This window comes from Rhincodon typus, chromosome 25, assembly GCF_021869965.1.
Source record: "Rhincodon typus isolate 14 chromosome 25, sRhiTyp1.1, whole genome shotgun sequence".
NCBI classification, from domain to species: Eukaryota; Metazoa; Chordata; class Chondrichthyes; order Orectolobiformes; family Rhincodontidae; genus Rhincodon; species Rhincodon typus.
Window position 1 is genome coordinate 26,427,199 of NC_063356.1, and position 20,406 is coordinate 26,447,604.

General features: G+C 40.4%; 1 protein-coding gene across 3 annotated transcripts in view; it reads right to left on the reverse strand.

The window, feature by feature from the left end:
• ube2t (ubiquitin-conjugating enzyme E2T (putative)) overlaps positions 1 to 17,541 on the reverse strand; it is a 32,465-nt gene extending 14,924 nt beyond the window's left edge. The window contains exon 1 of one of the 3 annotated variants that reach the window (XM_048611983.1): positions 17,490 to 17,541. Coding sequence is in view for 1 of the 3 variants with exons in the window: in XM_048611982.1 (XP_048467939.1) it covers positions 6,553 to 6,555 (3 nt within the window). In the remaining 2 variants the exon portion in view is untranslated. Of the gene's footprint in view, positions 1 to 6,552; positions 6,776 to 7,142; positions 7,212 to 17,489 lie in introns of those variants that run through there. The other 2 variants (XM_048611984.1, XM_048611982.1) reach the window with 2 other exon arrangements.
• Between the last annotated feature and the right edge of the window lie 2,865 nt (positions 17,542 to 20,406).

Sequence of the window (20,406 nt, forward strand, 5' to 3'; positions counted from 1 at the left end):
GGGGAAAACCCGGAGCTGGATCAGGGAGGCGGGGAAAACCCGGAGCTGGATCAGGGAGGCGGGGAAAACCCGGAGCTGGATCAGGGAGGCGGGGAAAACCCGGAGCTGATCTGGGGGGCGGAAAACGCGGAGCTGGATCAGGGAGGCGGGGAAAACCCGGAGCTGGATCCGGAGGGGCGGGGAAAACCCGGAGCTGGATCCGGGGGGGCGGGGAAAACCCGGAGCTGGATCGGGGGGGCGGGGAAAACCCGGAGCTGGATCCGGGAGGCCGTGGGTTGGGACCCAGAGCTGGATCCGGGAGGTGGGGAAAACTGAGATAAGCAGGAATTTCTTCTCTTAGAAAGTTGAGAGTCTTTGCTATGGATAGCCATGGGGACAGAATCCTTCCACATAGATTCATGATCAGTAGGGGAATCCAGTTATGGGGAAAGGCAGGAAAGTGAATGTGAGGATTATCAGATCAGCCATGATCTTACTGAATTGCAGAGCAGGCTTGAGGGGCTGAATGGCCCACATCTGTTCCTATTTCTTAAGGCCTTATAATGTGGCATTCTGCCCCACATGCCAAAGATTAGAATTAGAATCCCTACAGTGTGGAAACAGGCCATTCGGCCCAACAACTCCACACCGAACTTCAGAAGAGCATCCCAGCCAGACTCATCCCCCTACCCCATCTCTGCAACCCCACCATGGCCAACGCACCTAACACACCCCTGAACACTATGGGTAATATAGCATGTCCAATCCATCTAACCTGCACATCTTTGGACTGTGGGAAGAAACCAGAGCACCCACAAGAAACCCAGGCAGACACAAGGAGAATGTGCAAATTCCACACAGACAGTCGCCCGAGGGTGGAATCGAACCCAGGTCCCTGGTGCTGTGAGGCAGCAGTGCTAACCACTGAGCCACTGTGCCGCCTCTGAATATTACAGATATTTTAAAACAATATGTTCAGGAATGTCATGACACATCTCTGGTGCAATTGGGAGTTGAACCCAGGCCTTCTGGTCCAACGGTAGGGAGATTACCATAGTGCCACAGAGACCTCAACATTCTACTTCTTAAACCAAACAAGATTAGATTAAAGAACCCCCTGATGAAGGATTATAACAAAAATACAAAACTAATGGTTGATAGAAACTTACAAAAGGAAACAGAAACTTACTAACTCAAAATAACATTGTGCAGGGTGACGAAGCACCCCAGTCCCTGCAATGTCACTGGTCTCTGAAGGCTTCTATTGTACTGCTGTACCAACATTCTACTCAGAGTTTAAGAACCTATCTACTAGCAGTGGTAGATGATAAACCACAAATGCATTGTTTTAAGTTGAAGCACTTCTCTTAATCACAAGATGTAGCTTATGCATGGTGACAATGTACATGTTACCTTGATGAGTTTGGCATAATTACAAAGACTATCAGGACCCAACAAAGACACATCTGTATCCATTGGGACCTCATGCTAGACTGCTTCTTTAGTCAAAGATTCTGACATCATCAAATTGGGTGGAGCCTAATGTAATCTGCAATATTAATCCTTTCAGAGCAATTATTTTATACATCATCCTTCAATCTTCCCTTCCCCCCTCTTAAGAATCTTTATCTCATTTTTAATAATATAGAAAACAAAAGTTGCTCAAAGCACTCCAGATGTAGCAAAGGTTTGATATGATTTTGCATAACTTCCTGACTTTTCAATTTTGTAAGCTGATAAAAAGAAGGAAGGATTGGCTGCACAAAACATGGGACAAAGGAACATAAGAGCAGGAGTAGGCCATTCAATCCCTCAAACCGATCCAGCTCAGGGCTCATCATCTACATCGATGCCATGTTCCCACATTATCCCTGGATCCCTTGGAGTTGTTAGTATCTAGAAATCTGTCATTCTCTGTCTTGAACTTACTTAATATCTAAGCATCCATTGTCATTTGAGATAAAGAATTTCAAAGATTCACCACCCTCTGAGTGATAAAAAAAATTCCTCCTCAGCTTAGTACTAAATGGCTTGTTTTTTTTTAATTGAATCTGTGTCGCTGGGCGTCATAGGTAGGGAAATTGACTTTTCTGCATCTACCTGTCTATTCCTGTAAGAATTTTGAGAACTTCTATGAGATTGCCCCTCATTCTTTTAAACTTCAGCGGATACAGGTGCAATTTTCCCAATCTCACCTCTTAGTACAGTCCCACAACCCCAGGAATCAGTCTGGTGAGCTGTTGCTGCACTCCCTCTATCGCAAGGGAAGCAGAAATGCTTACAATACTACAGGTGAGGTTTCACAAGTATTCCATACAATTGAAGATGGACGTCATCATTCCTGTACTCAATTCCTCTCGCTATAAAGGTCAACATCCCACTTACTTTCCAAATTGCTTGCTGCACCTGCTTGTTAGCTTTCAGATACTAACAAACAGACACCCAGGTCCCTTTCAACACCAATGTTGAGGTGGCAATGTTGGACTGGGGTGGACAAAGTTAGAAGTCACACAACACCAGGTTATATTTGAAATCACAAGCTTTCGGAGCACTGCTCCTTTGTCAGGTGAGGTGAACTTCACTTCAAATCTCAAACAAGAACTCCATTAACAAGTATGTAGAGCTGGACCCCATATACCAACAACTTAGAAACAAATTTAGAAGTGATGCCACCCGACCCAGCAAACGGAGACACATAAATAGCAAACGGGACAGAACACCGACGCTTCACCGGAGGCGCACTGATGATGTTATCTAGTGTGGCAACGAAATGTTTGCAAATAAACTTATCAGCTCAGCAAGCAAGTCAACAACCACAACTGGTACAGCCTGCTAATCTGAGAATGACACATTTATTTCTAATCTCTGCATTTTCCCCGTTAACCAATCCTGCATCCATGCTAGTATATTTCCCCCATTCCCTGTGTTTTAATTTTGGTCCCAGCCTCCTATATAGGACTTCATCAAGAGCAAACTCAAAATCCAAATGCAGCACATACACTGGTTCCTTCTTATCAATTCTGTTCGTAACACCCACAAAAATCTCTACCATTGTCAAACATGACTCCCTTTTCATAAATCCATGTTGACTAATCACACAATTATTTTCTAATTACCCAGTAATTACATTCTTCATAATAGATTCGAGTATTTCCTCTACTGCCGAGTGTGTTTTGAGTGAAGTGGAGTGGGGTGCTGTGATTCCTGTCTTTTTTTTTGTTTTATTCTATATCCAGAATCATTCTTATAAATAACTTCACCTTTTTTCCCCCAATACCTGTCATATTTTTATCCATCTGTTAACCATCGCCAGTAAATCATCCATGTTTCCAATTGAATAATTTGTGTGCAACACCTGTTAAGCACAATGCAAGCCATCAAAGGTGAGGGAGAGGTAGGGAGAGGGAAAAGGAGCTAAATGAAAATGGAGTTGGAAGAGGTGATAAAGCACTCTATCTCCTACAGTGCTTACTTCTCTCTAAAGGCATCGAGAATATTGGTGGACACCATGTGCCTACTCTCCAAAGATGCCTGGGAACAAATGTAGCCATGTGATCTCTGTTTTATAAGGCAGCTATTACCTGAAAGGGTTAACTAAACTATCAGGTGATGAGTTCCACCCATCAGGATATGAAAGGACTACTTCTGGGAGGAGCTAACCAGTATGGTGGTTCTAATCCTGCTCAGTGCTAAGTTGGTAACAGCAATTCAGACTTATTCTTAAGTGTTTTTAAAAAATTAATTCACAGGATGTGGGCATCGCTTTCGAGGTCAGCATTTATTGCCCATCCCTAATTGCTCAGAGAGCAACTAAGAGTCAATCAAATTGCTGTGGGTCTGGAGTCACACAGATGGTAGATTTCCTTTCCTAGTGAACCATATCAATTTTTCCTAACAATCAACAACTGCTTCATGGTCATCATTAGACTCTTAATTCTAGGTCATTATTGAATTCAAATTTCACCATTTGCAATGATGTGATTTGAATGTAGGTCCCTAGAACATTACTTGGACCTCTATATTAATAGTCTAGTGATAATACCACTGGGCCATTGCCTTCCGAGGATCGCTTAAGGCCTTACAAAGTACTCTTATGTAATTCAGATATAATGTAACTAGTTATGTGATAAACCTATTTTGTTTAACAAGACTGAACTTCACTTCTGTCGAAGAATATGTGTGGGAACTTGGTATCTTCTCCACTTGATATCAATAAGTTAAACTAATGCCAATAAGAAGGATTGGTGTTCGTGAATCAACCCAAGGCATGTCAGATAGTTCCACCAGACATGACTATAATATGTAACATGTCTGCTGAGTTGATACCTGAAAATAAACCAGTTCCCAGTGGTAATAGTTATAAAAAATTACACGTGCGTCTTTGTTTTAAGGACAACTAATAAAATTGAAACATCAACTCAGATTTCAATTGAACAGTAAGGCGATCTGTAAGACTAAATCAATAATGTCATTGGTATGTATCTATTTTCTGCCTCTATATTTGATCACAAGAGGGAGATGAATGTTTCAATTCCAAAAGATGCTCATTTAAAATTTCTGCTGGTGAGACATGGAACTATAGCCTCAGTCCGAGTTTGTGGCTAAGCTGCATTAAGTCACAGAAACGAGTTGAAAAAAATGGAATTTTGGTAGAAAGAGACATCCTGTTTTCAGTTTGTTTTCTGGAAATTTTGAAACAACCCAATTTGAAAATCAATTTCCCTGAACACTGACTATTGTCAACACTATTTGGTGGATTGATTCAAGATCAGAAGCCAGACATTTAGCAGTATATATGTATATGCATGTGTTGGCAGACAGACAGACATATTAGACCATAAGATATAGCAGCAGAATTAGACCATTTGGCCCATCAAGTTTGCTCTGCCATTCAATCGTGGCTGGTATGTTTATCAACTCCATTCTGCTGCCTTCTCCCCGTGACCCTTGACCCCCTTACTAATCAAGAACCTATCTATCTTTGTCTTAAATGCACTCAGCGACATGGCCTCTGTGTCAATAAGTTCCGTAGATTAACCACCTTCTGGCTGAAGAAATTCCTTCTCATTTCAGTTCTGAAGGGTTATCCCTTCACTAAGAGGCTGTACCTGTGGGTCCTAGTGTCTCCTACTTGTGGAAATACTTTCTTCAAAACCACACTATCCAGGCCTCTCAGAACTCTGTAAGTTTCAATCAAATTCCCCCTCATCCTTCTAAACTCCCAGAATAGACCCAGAGTCCACAACAGCTCGTCATATGACAAGCCCTGCATCCCAGGATCATCCTTATAAACCTCCTCCAGACCCGTCCAGCACAGCACATCATACCTTAGATACGGGGCCCAAAATTGCTCACAATATTCCAAATGCAGTCTGACTAGGCCCTTATCCAGCCTCAGCAGTATATCTTTGCTTATGTATTCTTGCCCTCTTGAAATGAATGCTAACATTGTATTTGCCTTCCTAACTGCCAACTGAACTTGCATGTTGACCTTAAGAGAATCCTGAACTAGGACTCCTAAGACGGTTTGTGCTTCAGATTTCTGAAGCATTTCCCCATCTAGAAAATAGTCTATGCCTCTCTTCTTCATACCAAAGTACATAATCTTATACTTCATATTCATATATATGAATGTGGGGCTAGAAATTTAGATGTCACCTTAGTCATTTTAATGGAAAAAAAGGAATACCTAAGCTTCCAATATGATGGTTTTGACAGGCTCTTTGGATTTAGTATCTTTTCAGATGTCCTTAGGAATGATTCAAGGTGCTCGCCGTGGTATTTCAGGAAGTGTCGTCTGTTGTTTATGACACCATGCATGAAATTGGGTCAACTCTCAGTGACAAACACATTCAGAATTTGTGGTAATCAGTAGCAAGGACACCTCAATTAAATACCTGTTAGATACAGGTAAGTTGCTGATCTTCCCTTTAGAGTATAGGTTAACCTACGGTCAATTATTGCTCTATTCTCTGAAATTACAATTTAACACTGATATCTGATTAATTTTTACGAGTTCTAAACTGCTTTTTGCTGCTTTCAAAACAGATTAACTGCAGAGCTGGGTAGTTAGGTTAGGGTGAGTTTGGACTGACATCTATTCTTAGGAGAGCGCTTATTATACCTGAACTTCTTGGCTCGTGGACTCCACCACTCATTTACCTAAGGTGCCCTTGCCTAAAGAAGGAGGCTCTTCAGCCACAACGCAAGTCTCAAACCACATTTCCTTCATCCTCAGGCCACCTTTATTCCAACTGGGCAATCGAGTCATGGATTGGCTACATGGGTGGCATAGTTCATGACTCCTGTTCAGAGCCTGGGCACACCAATGAAAGCATCTTTGAGAAGACAGTTAATATTCAAACAATACATCCATTTCCTGGACCACTGAGGAGTATTTTTGTGGTGCTGACCAAGCCATGTTTCCAGATTTGTTGTTGTTTTCTGCATTTTGTACGACTTTGCTATCATGACTGACCAGCTCTTATTAATACCTGCTGGTATTAAAATAACAGCTGGAAGAAGAATGATAGGATGAAGTATAAAAAGGAAAAAGAGCTGAGCAATACTGACCATTAGTGCCCCTGGCTGATGGACCCTTGATGAGACAAATCCATCCAAAAGATCATCATGTGAATAATCACTCACATCCCCAAATGCATTAACAGTTCAACAGTTCTTGTTCCACCATCCTTGCTACTTCCTTCAGTCTAGCTTTATGCTTTTAGCCTCACTGCACTATAATGAGCCAGCATTATAAGAACCTTAACTGTTCTGGTCTACATATCAATCTAGTGGCACACAATGTGTTTACTCTAACTTAGGTTGGGTAATATACGCATGACATTGCAGTGCCAGGAAAGACACTGAGCTCAATTTTACCAGAAATTGGCTAATTTCAGGGAATTTAATGAAGGTTTTCTCTCTGTGCACCCTGGTGGGTTTTTCTTTGCGGCTTGTCTCAATTGATATGCACCATGCCTCAGTGGTTTTCTGTTCGCCCCACCTACTCCTCAGCAACAGGGGAAGTACATGCCATTGCTGAACCGTCCCAGGATTCCTGTAGCCAGCACTATTTTTAAAGCTCAACTGGGCATCAGCTCAAACACAGTCAGCCAGGATCTGCCCTTCACAGTGCTTGTGTTTTTTCAAAATTTACTCACAGTGTGTGGGTGTCACTGACCATTTAGTGGTAAGAGAATGAAAAGGAAGCACTTCTGCAGACCCAGTAGGTAGCATGGTTGAGACTTCACTGCAAACACAGACGGACATTTGTAAATACATTGTTACTTCATATCATCACATTATCACCAAGCAACATAGATTACTTGTCCTAAGCATCTTCCCATCTTAGAACCCTGTCCAAGGGAGTGCAATTCTTTCCTTAAAGCCCAGTATAGCCTAACATTTCTCATTATTTAACACAGGACCGTGGCAGTCTGAAAAGTCTTCAAACGGTTGGAAACATTCACTTTTATTCATCAACAAGAAAAACAAAGAAACAGAGAAAAGTTGCATTTGCTTCAGGGAAAAGACAGGATCAACAACAGATTTAGAGTTAATTAGTAATCCAACATACATCTGTTGGAAGTGGGTGTCAATTCAGTCCCATCTGTCTACATTGCAGCACTTTGTTATGCTGAAGGTAACATTTGTCCCTACTCAATGTCCTCATCTACCGCTGTTCTCCCAGTTTTTCAGTGTCCAATATATCCCCCCTTTACCTGCTTCAGTTGTGCAGAGCAATTACCAATGACATGGGAAAGATTGCTTGTGACCATGATTTGGATAAAGTCAGAAGTCACATGACACCAGGTTATAGTCCAACAGGTTTATTTGAAATCAAAAGCTTTCAAAGTGCTGCCCCTTCGTCAGGTGAAGTGAAGAATAGTTTACAGGCATAGAATTTATAGGCAGTGAAATCATTGGGCAGAGAGATCAAAAGGTCATACAAATGAGTGAGTGGAGTGTCGAATAATAAGTCTCTGCACGTGATCAAAAGTGTCAAGTGGTACAAGTAAAGTATCAACAGCTGAAAAGTAAATGAAGGAGATGACCTATAATCCAATTAATTGAGGCAGAGAGATAATTACAACAAATTAAAAATAAGGTGGTGCTGGAGACAAACTAAATGGCTGGAATAACATGATAGGTATAAGAGTTGCATGGCAATGATCTAATCAAGGTAACAAGTAATTCAAAACTGTAGAACCAAGTTAAGGTAGCGACATCATAACAACTTATCAAGGTGATGGTGTTAAAACAGGACAGTAAGGAAGATTTTACAAATATAGAACAGTACGGTGGGATCACTTGTAGCACAGCATGAACCAAAGATCATGGTTGTCTTCATGGGTACGCAACTTGGCTGTCAGTTTCTGCTCAGTAATTCCATTCACACCATTTGTATGATCTTTTGATCTCTCTGCCTATTGATCTCTCTGCCTACATATTCTCTGCCCGCGCGCTTTTTTTCACTTCACCTGACGAAGGGGCAGCGTGAAAAAAGCTTGTGATTTCAAATAAACCTGTTAGACAATAACTTGGTGTCATGTAAATTCTGACCTTGTCCATGCCAGTCCAACACTGGCACCTCCACATCATGATTTGGATAGACATTGAATGCATTTCGTACGCAGAATACAATGATTACAGATAACTTCAACTCGTACTGTGTAAGTGCATAATTAATGCAATTGTCCCTTGAAGACAAAAAAAAAATGTGCTGAAAAAACACAACAGATCTAGTAACATCTGTGGAGAGAAAAACAGAGTTAACATTTTGAGTCCAGCCTCACTTAACTTACAAATAGAGTCTGCATTCTCAGACAGAAAAAACACACTCTGGTCACTCTGTGTGGTTGCAGCCATTTTCCATTTCTCATTGCGCATTTACAAGCGGTGCAGGTCATACTTGGCACAGTGAGTCCCAGGCTCAGCCTGCTAATCATATGCTTGCCCTACAATCCACCCCACCCAAAATCACCTTGTTGTTTTACTGCTGACACTCCCTGTCGAGTCCATCAGTACTACACTTCCACAAGTTCCCACGCACCTCTTTCATTTACCACTTTATCTTACAACATTACCCTGATTCCAGTCCTACTTAGACATACCAACCATTGTACTCTACGGACTCACATCAAAGCCAGCGTGGTTATGACCATTAATGATTTCCTACTCCCCCACCATAATCCATGTTCTCCAATCCACTACTGTTTTCTCCCTTAAATGTTGAGTTGTCCTTCCCCAACCTTCACAATTATTGTCACCTCTGTAGCCTAGCACGCTGCCCCTAATCTAGATAATTGACTTACCCAACTTCTCTACCGCAGCAGTGGCTCAGATAACCTCTTGACTTTAAGCGACCCCTGACTGATCTGTGTAGCTCCCTGGTTGACTAATCCAATTCACTAGCCTAGTGATACAAACCCAGTAACCCTAACAGCCTAAGTTGTGTCCAAGCCTTTATAAAATATCAGATGTTGCCCTTGACTTGCTGTGCTAGATACCCTGACTGAAGATTGTCTTTCTTGACTTGACTGAAGATTTGAGACATAATTCTTTGGTTGAAGCACATGCAGTGCATTAGTTACATCCGTTGCTGGTACATGGTGCAGGTATAACTTTAATGTAACATGGTACCAAAAATCGACATGTCCACGCCCTTGACAGATCACTGCTGGCAACAATGACAAACTGCCTGACTTTGTGTCTGCATCAAACAGCAAGTAAAGATAGAAGTACTGTGAGTCTTTAAGGTCTGAACAAGGAAGACAAAGCACAAAAGGACAAGGCAGGGCAGGGATGCTGTGAGCTGTCAATGTGGTTGAGCACTAAGACAGAAAGCAAGGGGCCCTGTGTTTGGCCCTGTACACCCTGTACCACTCCATGAGTTAGGTGATTGTCTCTGCGTGGAAAGTGTCCTGGTTGTATCGTTACAATGAAAGGTGCCTGTGTGCTCCAAGTGCAGCACTGAGGGGAGAACTATATTGTAAATGGGTCAGAAATGTGTAGTGAGGATGTGGAAAGGCTGATACTTGTCTGATGCCAACCTTCTTGAATGGGTGGTTGCTGTACAAATATTGTGTCCTGTGATGTTGATAGTATCATAGAAAAGAATAGAATCCCTACAGTGTGAAAACAGGCCCTTCGGCCCAACTAGTCCACACGGACCATCAGAGCATCCCCCCCAGACCCATCCCCCTATAACCCACCTAATCTACACATCCCTGAACACTATGGGCAATTTAGCATGGCCAATCTACCTGGCCTGCACATCTTTGGACTGTGGAAGGAAACCAGAGCACCCGGAGGAAACCCACACAGACACAGGGAGAATATGCAAACTCCACACAGACAGTTGCCTGAGGGTGGAATCAAACACGGCAGCAGTGCTAACCACTGAGCCACCGTGCCGCTTTTTAATTGATGATGATTGTTAATGATCCTGCTCAGTGTTTTCAGGTTCTGTGCATAGCAATCAATGGTGGCATGTCACTTGTAGCATTGACTTCTGCTAGGTATGGACCTCAGAGATCTGCACAGCTGAAAAAGAGAGGGGGAACAGTGCTGGCTGATGTCCATTATAGGGTAATCCATGCAAATGAACTTCTTACTGCTCACTAATGACATTCTTGTCTCAATGTTCAAAACTTGGTTGTAGAATCAGAGACATTTTTTTCATGATGTCAAGAATATCACTTCTGCTGATCTTGCCATATTTTTCTGACATATAGTGTCAATGTCACTCAGGGACTGCAATGTTGCCATCCACACGAAAGCAAGGCTGTTCTTGACCAATGGACAGACAAGCTGTTGGCAGATACTTAGCTAAGATAAACAATCTAGGACAAGTGTCACTTGGTGAGTATGTCAAAGTGAAAGTTTAAAAAAAAACTTAATTATTTATTTGAATCGATGTAAACCTCCAGCATTTTACCAATGTATGTTATGAACTACAATGTTGGTATATGCTTGCTGACTCATCAATTCACAATATAAAATGATAGTGCCTGAAATGTCTTCATCCAATTTTAAAATTAGATCAAGCTTGGCTTGAGTCTAACTGATATTGATTTTGGTAAATCAATCTCAGCCGTCCAGTTTGTATTATAGCTTCACAACATAGTAGCTTCGATCAGAGGTAATGTGGTTGGACAAGTTTATTTTCCTCATTGATAGGCAAGAGACCAAATGTGTAGCCTTATTCTGCTGATGTAATCTTATTGATAAAGGTGTTGTTAAGCAATGACTCCAAACACACAGAACCTGCTTTGGCAGCAGTACACTTTGTCCTGGTTTTACAATCATGTGAGAGTCAGTGTTTCCTCTGGAGGCTCTGGATTTACTGTTGGTGCAATCTCTGAAATAAATCCACACTGCAATAAGCTTGCAGAAAAGTTTGGTGAGAAATAATATCAGAGTCAAATAGCACTTTGTTCATTTTAATTGTTTTTAAAATTTGTTTTCATAGTTCATGGAATTACTCATTTGCCTTCTTTTTCTTCTGTCAGCGACTCACTTTCTTCCCTTAATGAAGAAGGTATTATTTCACATTTTCCTAACGAAACTACAAGTCACCTCTCTGTCCATTCTGATAAGTATGTCTATGTTATCTTAAAGTCTTCTGACTCAGAGGCATGTGCTATTACTGAGCCAGCTAAATATTGCAGTCTTCTTCACTGTTTACAAAGCTCCATGTGTCATCTGCAAATTTTAGTATTGTGCATTTTCCCAAGTCCAAATCATCTGTATATGAAATCAAATTACACACTCAGCACTGATCCCTGTGTTAAGTAGAATTTGAATCCTTTTCCAATTTAGCGACATCTATTTAGTTGAATCCAGGCTGTCTATCAATTTTCTAACTAGAATCTATTACAATCCTGAGAACGAAAGGAAATCTGTATTAGTAGGTAAATGGTGTTGGGGAAATTGATGGGATAAAAGACAGATAAATCCTTAAGACCTGATAATCTACGTCTTAGAGTACTTCAAGAATTGACCCTAGAAAAAATGGATACATTGGTGATCATCTTTCAACGTTATATAGACTCTGGAACAGTTTCTACAGATTGCAGGGTAACTAATATATTTCTACTGTTTAAAACAGAGAATTAAACACTGGTTGGCATGACATTGGTCATGGGGAAAAGATGAGAATCCATTATAAATTATTTAATAGCATTGAGTATAAGAGTAGGGAGGTTATGTTGCAGCCATACAGGACATTGGTTAGGACATTTTTGGAATACTGCATGCAATTCTGGTCTCCCTGCTATAGCAAGGATGTTGTGAAACTTGAAAGGGATCAGAAAAGATTTACAAGGATGTTATCAGGGTTGGAGAGTTTGAGCTATAGGAAGAGGCTGAATAGGCTGAGGCTATTTTCCCCGGAACGTCAGAGGCTGAGGGGTGACCTTACAGACGTTTATAAAATCATGAGGGGCATGGATAGGGTGAACAGACAAGATCTTTTCCCCGGGGTGGGGCAGTCCAAAACTGAAGGGCATAGGTTTAAGGTGAAATGGGAAAGATTTAAAAGGGAGCAAAGGGACAATTTTTTTACGTAGAGGGTGGTGCGTGTATGGAATGAACTGCCAGAGCAAGTGGTGGAGGCTGGTGCAATTGCAACATTTAAAAGGCATCGGGATGAGTATATGAAGAGGAAAGGTTTGAGGGATATGGGCCAAATGCTGGCAAATGGGACTAGATTAATTTAGGATATCTGGTTGGATGGACCAGTTGGACCTAAGGGTCTGTTTCCATTGCTGTACAGCTGTATGACTCTGTGACTACTTGGAAAACAATGGCAGGATCAGACAGAGTCAGGATGGATTGACAAAAGGGAAATCATGCTTGACAAATCTACTAGAATTTTTCCAGGATGATCTAATAGAGTTGATTGGAGTGATCTAGTGGATGTGGTTTATTTGGACTTTCAGACACCTTTTGATAAGATCCCAGATAAGAGACTATCCTGTAAATTTAAAGCATGTAGGATTGGAGCTGGTGTACTGATATAGATAGAGAATTGGTTGGCAGACAGGAAACAAAGAGAGGAAAAACGAGTCATTTTCTGGTTGGCAGCCAGAGACTAGTGGGATACTGCAGGGATCAGTGCTTGGAACTCAGCTACTCAGAATAATCATTTAAACAAGGGAACTCGTGCCTACCACTTTAGTTCGCCCCCCACCTCAACCAACAACCCCACTCCATTCACCCCTCCCCCACTTTCAGGTTGAGCTCACTAACCTCAGCCTTCTACACTGTATATTTTACAGGTATAAGTAGAATTATTTTAATTGTGAGCAAAATGCACATTGTATTGAATTGGTTTCAAACTTTTAAAAGAAAAATGAACAGTAGGATAAGACATTCAGATTAATATGGTTATAGAATGTAAAATAAATCTACATGTAGGCAGCTAATCATTGAATTTCAGAGGCAAAAACACACATTCACAGCCTCTCGATTTTAAAAAAATCATCTCAAAGTATGTTCCAAATTTCTGAACAAGTGTCACCGGACTCAAAAAGTTAATTCTGCTTTCTTTCCACAGATGCTGCCAGACTTGCTGAGTTTTTCCAGCAATTTCTGTTTTTGTTTCAAAATAAGTTTTAGCTGAATTAAATTCTTGAAATTTGTCCTTCTGTATGTCTTGAAAAGAATTTTGAAAAAAACTCTGCACAAACCTCAAAGATAAAGAAAAATAATTCTGTTATTCAACTCATAAATGGTAACAATGCACGTAGGTTCACTGAAGTTCTAAGATTGCACATTCTGAACTCCGCTAACAATGTTGTATCTCTGTGCAGCAATTTAAAGAAAATGAGAAAGAAAACACAATTTCTTTCGAAGTCCCATTTCTTTTCTGTCAAATTGCTCATAGCCGTATTCATCAAATTAATCCTTCATTCTTGAAGTGTTGGCAACCCTAAGTGGTAGTCATTAATTTTGGCTTACAGATCTGACTCTGTTTACATGTATGTCACGCTTTAAAATAACCAGAGCACTGTATGTTCATTATGATTTCCAATGAGAGCCAGATTTACAATCATAAATATAAGTCTTTGCAGTCTCTTGATGTTGCAATAATGAGGAGAAAATTGCTGTTCAGGCCTCTGACCACTTTATCATCCATATTTTACCTTGCACATGGCTGTATAAAATGAAATTAAAATAGAGCAGCAAAATTAAATTGGAGCAGCACCCTCAATCATGTATGTGGAATTGGAAAGCAAGTGCCCATGTTTTTCTTAACTAATCAGGTGGCAATAATATATCTTGTATTTATACTCTACCTTCAACTTTGACACTTAAGTTGCACAAAATCTGATTTGGTCTCAGCCAGCTGGCAGAGACAGGAAGGAAGCTGATAATATGGACTGAAGACAGCAGTTTCAATTGTCCCAATATTTAATTGGAGGAAATGTATCAGGTAAATAGCGTAAACATTTAGAAGAGCAGTCAGAGGTGAAATAGGGTTGAGTGTCATCAGTGATTGTGGAATCAGGTACTGCGTTTGCAGATGATGTTGCTGAACAGCAACATGTTGAAACGAAATAGAAGAGAGCTAAGACTTAGAGCATTTTTGAAAATTAACAGTGTAAGGTCTGAATAAAGAAGGAATGTTGATAATGTCAATCAGGTAAAGATTGAGAAATAGACAAAGGGAAATAAAGAGTGGATCACTAGAGACACAGGTAGAGAAATGTTTAAAAAAAAAAGTATTTCATAATTTCAAACATTTAATCATGATGAATGAGATTCCACACTCATAAACGCTAATTTTCAGTGTCAAAGATATTGACTAGCAGTGACTGGTTAACACACCACATTATTCTGAGGGCACTTAAACTTGAAATGACTTAAATTACTAATAGAAGTTTACTTTGTAACTACTGTGCAAAGCCAGGAACTTCATGCCATTCCCCAAATCTGAATGGGGACCCAAACAGCAAGTTATAATTTACCTTTAATCACTCTCACCTTAAATTACTCTGACACTTAACTGAGAGCAGTGGGGTTGAATTAGCTCTGCCCTCATCTTGCAAGCAATTCTTCAGGCCATCATAAGTTAGTCTTCCTTGTCCTTTAAGGGCTAGCCCCACAACCCTCTTATTATTGCCTGATGTATCAGGGGAAAATAACATAAAATTTCCCATTACCTAAAATTCCAATGCAGCAACTGTGGTAGGATGGTCAGAATAAAACCTACTTATTACTTTGTTGGCAGTGCTTTGAGAAGAGACATGCAAAATTGGTCCCAGTTTTGGGGAGGATGGTTTTAAGCTAAGGACTTTTTTTTTTGTGTGGCAGTCGTAGCTTCCTTACGTCTGAGCTAGGCGATCTGGGTTCAAGTCCTACCTACTCCAAACGTGAGTCACAACATCTCTGAACAGGTTGACTGAAAAGCATCTTAGAGTAACAGGGAGGCTTTGGCACAGTGAATGGGCTCATCCCTCCCTGAAGAGGGCGGGGTTGTTGCCGCTCATCCAGGACAGGGGGCGCGAGTGGTCGCGGCGGGGGTCGGGCGGTGTGTTTACAGGAGACGGGAGTGTCGGAGCTCGGTTCCCTCTTGTCGGGTCTAACCCGGGGAGGGAGAAGAAGCATCTTCAACCTTTCCTTTTCTTCTTTCTCTCGCTTCTGGCGAAGCTCCGGGTTGAGGAAGGCGACGAGTGGGAGAAGAGGCCTGTAGAGGAGGAGGAGGAGGAGGGGCTTGTTGGCTGAAGCTAGCGGCCGTCGGGGGTTTATTATCTAAATAAAAAAAAAGCCGTTAAAGAGCTGCTGATCCTCCTCCTCCTCCTAATTTCACCACCTTCCATTCCCCATCCTTCCCTACCCCCCTCCCCCTCCCACCAGCCTCCATAAAGCACCAAACCCCTGAACAACGGGAAGATGTTGGCCCTCTTTAACAAGCTGCTGGATTGGTTCAAGTCCCTCTTCTGGAAGGAGGAGATGGAGCTGACCCTGGTGGGGTTGCAGTACTCGGGCAAGACGACGTTTGTCAATGTGATAGCGGTAAGAGAGTCAGCAAAACAAAAAAAAAACAAAACAAAATGTCAACAAGAGGGCCTGGCCTCATGGAAACCAGCCCAGCTCAATTGTCCCGTGTTTGAATAATCATCCCTTCTACGCTTTTTTTTCTTTTAAAATGTTAGAAATTAAAACGTTTGCTAGCTTTTGTTTGTGAAACGAATTTGGCAGTATCTTGCCATTTTATTCTGCCCCCGTTATTGATTTCTCTTCATTTCGAAAAAAGATGGTGCTTTAATAAAAAAAACTCAATTCTGCGCATGATCCGCCCTTCCAGTTTTAACTTCCAGACTAGTGTTTTTTTTTTAACCCTCTGTGGTCCGTCAGTATGTTCAGTTAACATTGCCTTATTGTTTGCAGCCTGTACAGTATCTACGTTTTTTTCAAAAAAAAACCTTCTCATTGCTTTGGATGAATGATGTAGAGATGTTCGTGGCTTCTTTCTGGACACGTAATACTTGTAATCCCCGCAAATTGTAAACACTGACAGTGGTTGAAATATTCGAAAAATAATTCGCACAGCGCTTCTAGGGAGCGAATGTGTCCTGATTTGCCACCTTTTAGGGTTACACCCAGGTTAACAAATAGAAATTTAACTCATGAAAATAATAGCCTGCAAAGTTGTTGAATTTCTTTTAGTACAGATTTGATAAGTTTCATTGCAATAGATTGCAGTTTAGTTGCATCTTATGACAAGTCAGAAGCTTTTATAGGACCCAAACGCCGCTACCTTGAACTCAGTTTGTTTCACGACTCAGCGAGGTTACAATACAATCTTGTGTATTTTATACTGGAATGATATGAAATAATATTGGCCAAGTCATCAATATATTAACATTTTTTAGAATTCTGTCTCATTTTCGCAATGGAGCTTGTAGAATGTTCATTATAAAACAGATTTGCAGTGACATTAACTGTAGCAAGTTGCAAAATACGTTTTTTGTGATTATAAACAAAACACTGGAGAAACTCCACCTGTGATGGAACACCACAGCATCTGTGGAGAAAAAAATTACACTTTCCTTCGGAAGAGGAATCACATGAGACTCTCAAAATGAACTGTTTCTCCCCATGCAGACCCAGACTTGTTGAGTTTTTAACCAGCATTTTGCTTCTATTCCAGATTCTCCAATACTTTGCTTTCACATTGTTTTGTAATGTTGGTTCATGAAGTCCTGACGCCAATTGTGATTGTACCGCCAAACTGACTCTGCCCCCCTCCCGCAAACATGTCCAAGCCCTTTTTTTCCCCTAATCTATTGTGCTGTTAAAATGGTTTCACAGCATTTTCAGGATGTTTCTAGTTATGACTAATCACTTAAAAAAAACCTTTGAATGTAAGAACTAACTGAATCAAAAGGGGAAAAACTTACTTGACGACCGAACAAATAATTTCAGACTATAACAAGCATCTCTGTATTGCCCTTATGCTAAATCCAAGTTTTATTTTCAAATAAATTATTATTTACCTCACATGAGCACCGATTGCCCTTGCTGAAGCTGACCCTTATATGCTGATCTTGTGTAAGAGCAATTACAGTCTAGCCTGACTGTGGTTTTGTCTTTTTGTACTCTTTCCCCATACTTTAGTCTGGTTGAGATCCTCATTCTGTGCGCATGGGTCCTAGCACCTTCCTATTTCGTGACTCAGTTATACACTGGTGTATATATATACATTCGAACCATCAAGAAAGCTAGCTGTTGAGCCAGTCTATCAGTGTTGGAGTGGGGTAACATTGGTGCATTCTGCCACCAGAACTTAAATGAAATTGGATAAATTTACTTTGTTCCTGTGACTTTTATTTAGAAAGGTAAAATATGTAGCACCTCAAACAGGATGGCTTCACTCAGATTTTGATACGAACAGCATATGAGTGAAGGGTTGCTCTTGTGGTCTGGATTGTAAAGAGAGATTTTATAAAAACAATATTCACGTTGTGTTAATTGACATGCACTCTTCTGAACCCATCAAATATACTTGTGAACCAAGCTTTAAAATATGAATAATCATCTTGTGCAGATGGAAGAATGCTGTCAATTTTTTCTTGTTGTCAGTACTTCCCTTTACCCATACAGAGGACCACTTTTCATTTAATAGCTGATTTAATAATCAATTAAAATCTATTTGTAATCTTGTACAAATGTATTTTTTTGTGGTGTTAGCTGTTGCTATGTCAATTAGGGTTGAATATGCTACAATACTCTGTATATAAAGGTTAGCTAAAAATGTGCTGCCTGGCTACATGAACTGTTTACATCGAGCTGGAGGTCTCTGTTTGATCCCTGGTCTTTACTATAGCGGTTGCTGCTATGGATTGGCCTTGATATTCCTGCCTAGGAATCTCAAAAGCAATCATAAGTCCCTGAAGCAGGATGGAATGAGATATTGGAACATGCACATGCTGTGGCTTGGGTTTGGGTTTGGCTTATTCCCCCTGCCCCCAGTCAGCCAGCAAAGTAGCTTTAAAGAATTACAATCCGGCTTCACACGCAGTATGGCCACTTAGAAGACATATCAGATGGTTGTCTGTTCCTGTAAAATGAGATGCTGCTTTCAAAAAGCACTACCGTTTTATTTTTTGTGACATATATCAAGCCATTTGACCAAACTGACATGTTGTGCAGGGAGATATTTTAGTCCTGTTTCAACAAGAAGCAGCAGCATTCACTTTGTAATTCACCATCTTTTGAATGATTTTATCCTGAAAAAAAGTTTGCATATTTTCTATGTTAAACTTATTTCCTAAGAGAACTGTATGACTTTGCAAGGCTGACCAACAGCACTTGTAGAAAATGCAACACTTGAAGTGCAAGCAAGCAATTTTGGTCTTTCAATTAACACCAGTATTTAGTTTCACATGAGCCACATAATTTAAATGGAAACCATTTCTTTCTGCCCATACCCTCATGTTCCTCATTTTAAGGCAACTATTGATAAATCTCTTTTAAAAGTAATTGGAGCCGTGGTGTCGACAATATTATGGGGTGAACGTGTAACAATTTCTTTAAAGCCTCTGGTTTTTTTTTAATAATTTTGAATTAGTAACTTTCCTAATTGCCCCTCATCTCTTTCTCTTATACATCTCAAAAAAGTGGATACCCTATCATAACCATTTATAAGAAAATCAGAAAGTGCTGGAGAAGCTCATCAAGTCTGGCAGCATCTGTAAAGAGAAGAACAAAGTTGATACTTCAAGGCAAGTGACTGTTTGTCAAAGAGTCACTGGAATCGAAATGTCAGCTCTGTTTTTATGTTTATGATATTGTCAGAACTGCTGAGTTTCTCCTGCACTCTTTTCTTTCAGATTTCTAGCATCTGCAGCTCTTCATTATTTGTAGTGTTGTGAACCTCTGTCAAGTCACCACAATCCTTTTAACCCTTCACATGTTTACAGGAAGATCTGAAGTGACGTTACACTGAGGTTACACGTTCACTCTGCGTTATTGTCAACGCCCGGTCTCCAGCTACTTTTAAGAGATTCATTTTCAGGCAACTATTGATGAGGAACATAAGGGTATGGACAGCAAGCAACAGCACCCATTTCAATTATGTGGCTCATCGTGGAACAAAATAGTGTCAATTTAAAGACCGAAAATAGCTTGCTTGTACTCTGAATGTTGCATAACAGGAAATAAATTATTTTACAAATATTGTTGTTTTTTTAAGTCTGCGGCACTAGCCAGTTTGTCCACAGCAGGTTTGCAATACCAACTGAGATGAAAGACAAATACTTCTGCTTTTATGGTGATGAATAAATCTGTGCTGTACTACCAGGGTGACTGCTGTCTTTTAAATGGTGTTGTGGAATATTTTTGGAATATTTCAGTAAGTAACAGGGCCTTTCAACTACAATAAGGCACTCACACCAATACAGCATTTCCTTTGTGCTGTATTGAAGTGTTTGTCTGGATTATGTGCTGAAGTCTGAGTGAGAGGTTGGACCTAACAATCTCGGTGGTTTGGAATCAATTTGATCTTTCAGTCTTTAATTATATATTATGGTTAGCATTTTAAGCTTCTGTGGAATATACATTGTTTGAGACATTTGACTGAATTACATGGCTTTTTTTAAACTTTGTCAGATCCACCACTAAACAATATCACAGAACACTTAATAGGGAATAATATTCATCTTGGGTGAAATATTTCTTGCCAGAATCAATGCTTTTATTTAGTTGTACTTAGAATATGTATTATCTTAGATTGGTTAATTATTTGTGGTAAGCTTTGTAACTGAAAATTGAATGTCCCTTGTGCAAGGCGTCAGCAAGGTTGAGCAAAGGAAGTGGGAAGGCAAGGTTAATCAAACTGGATGTCATCAAGCTTGATGTAAAATAACTGTTAGGTTGAACAAAGATTGTGCAAGCTGCAATTTGTGGAAAAGA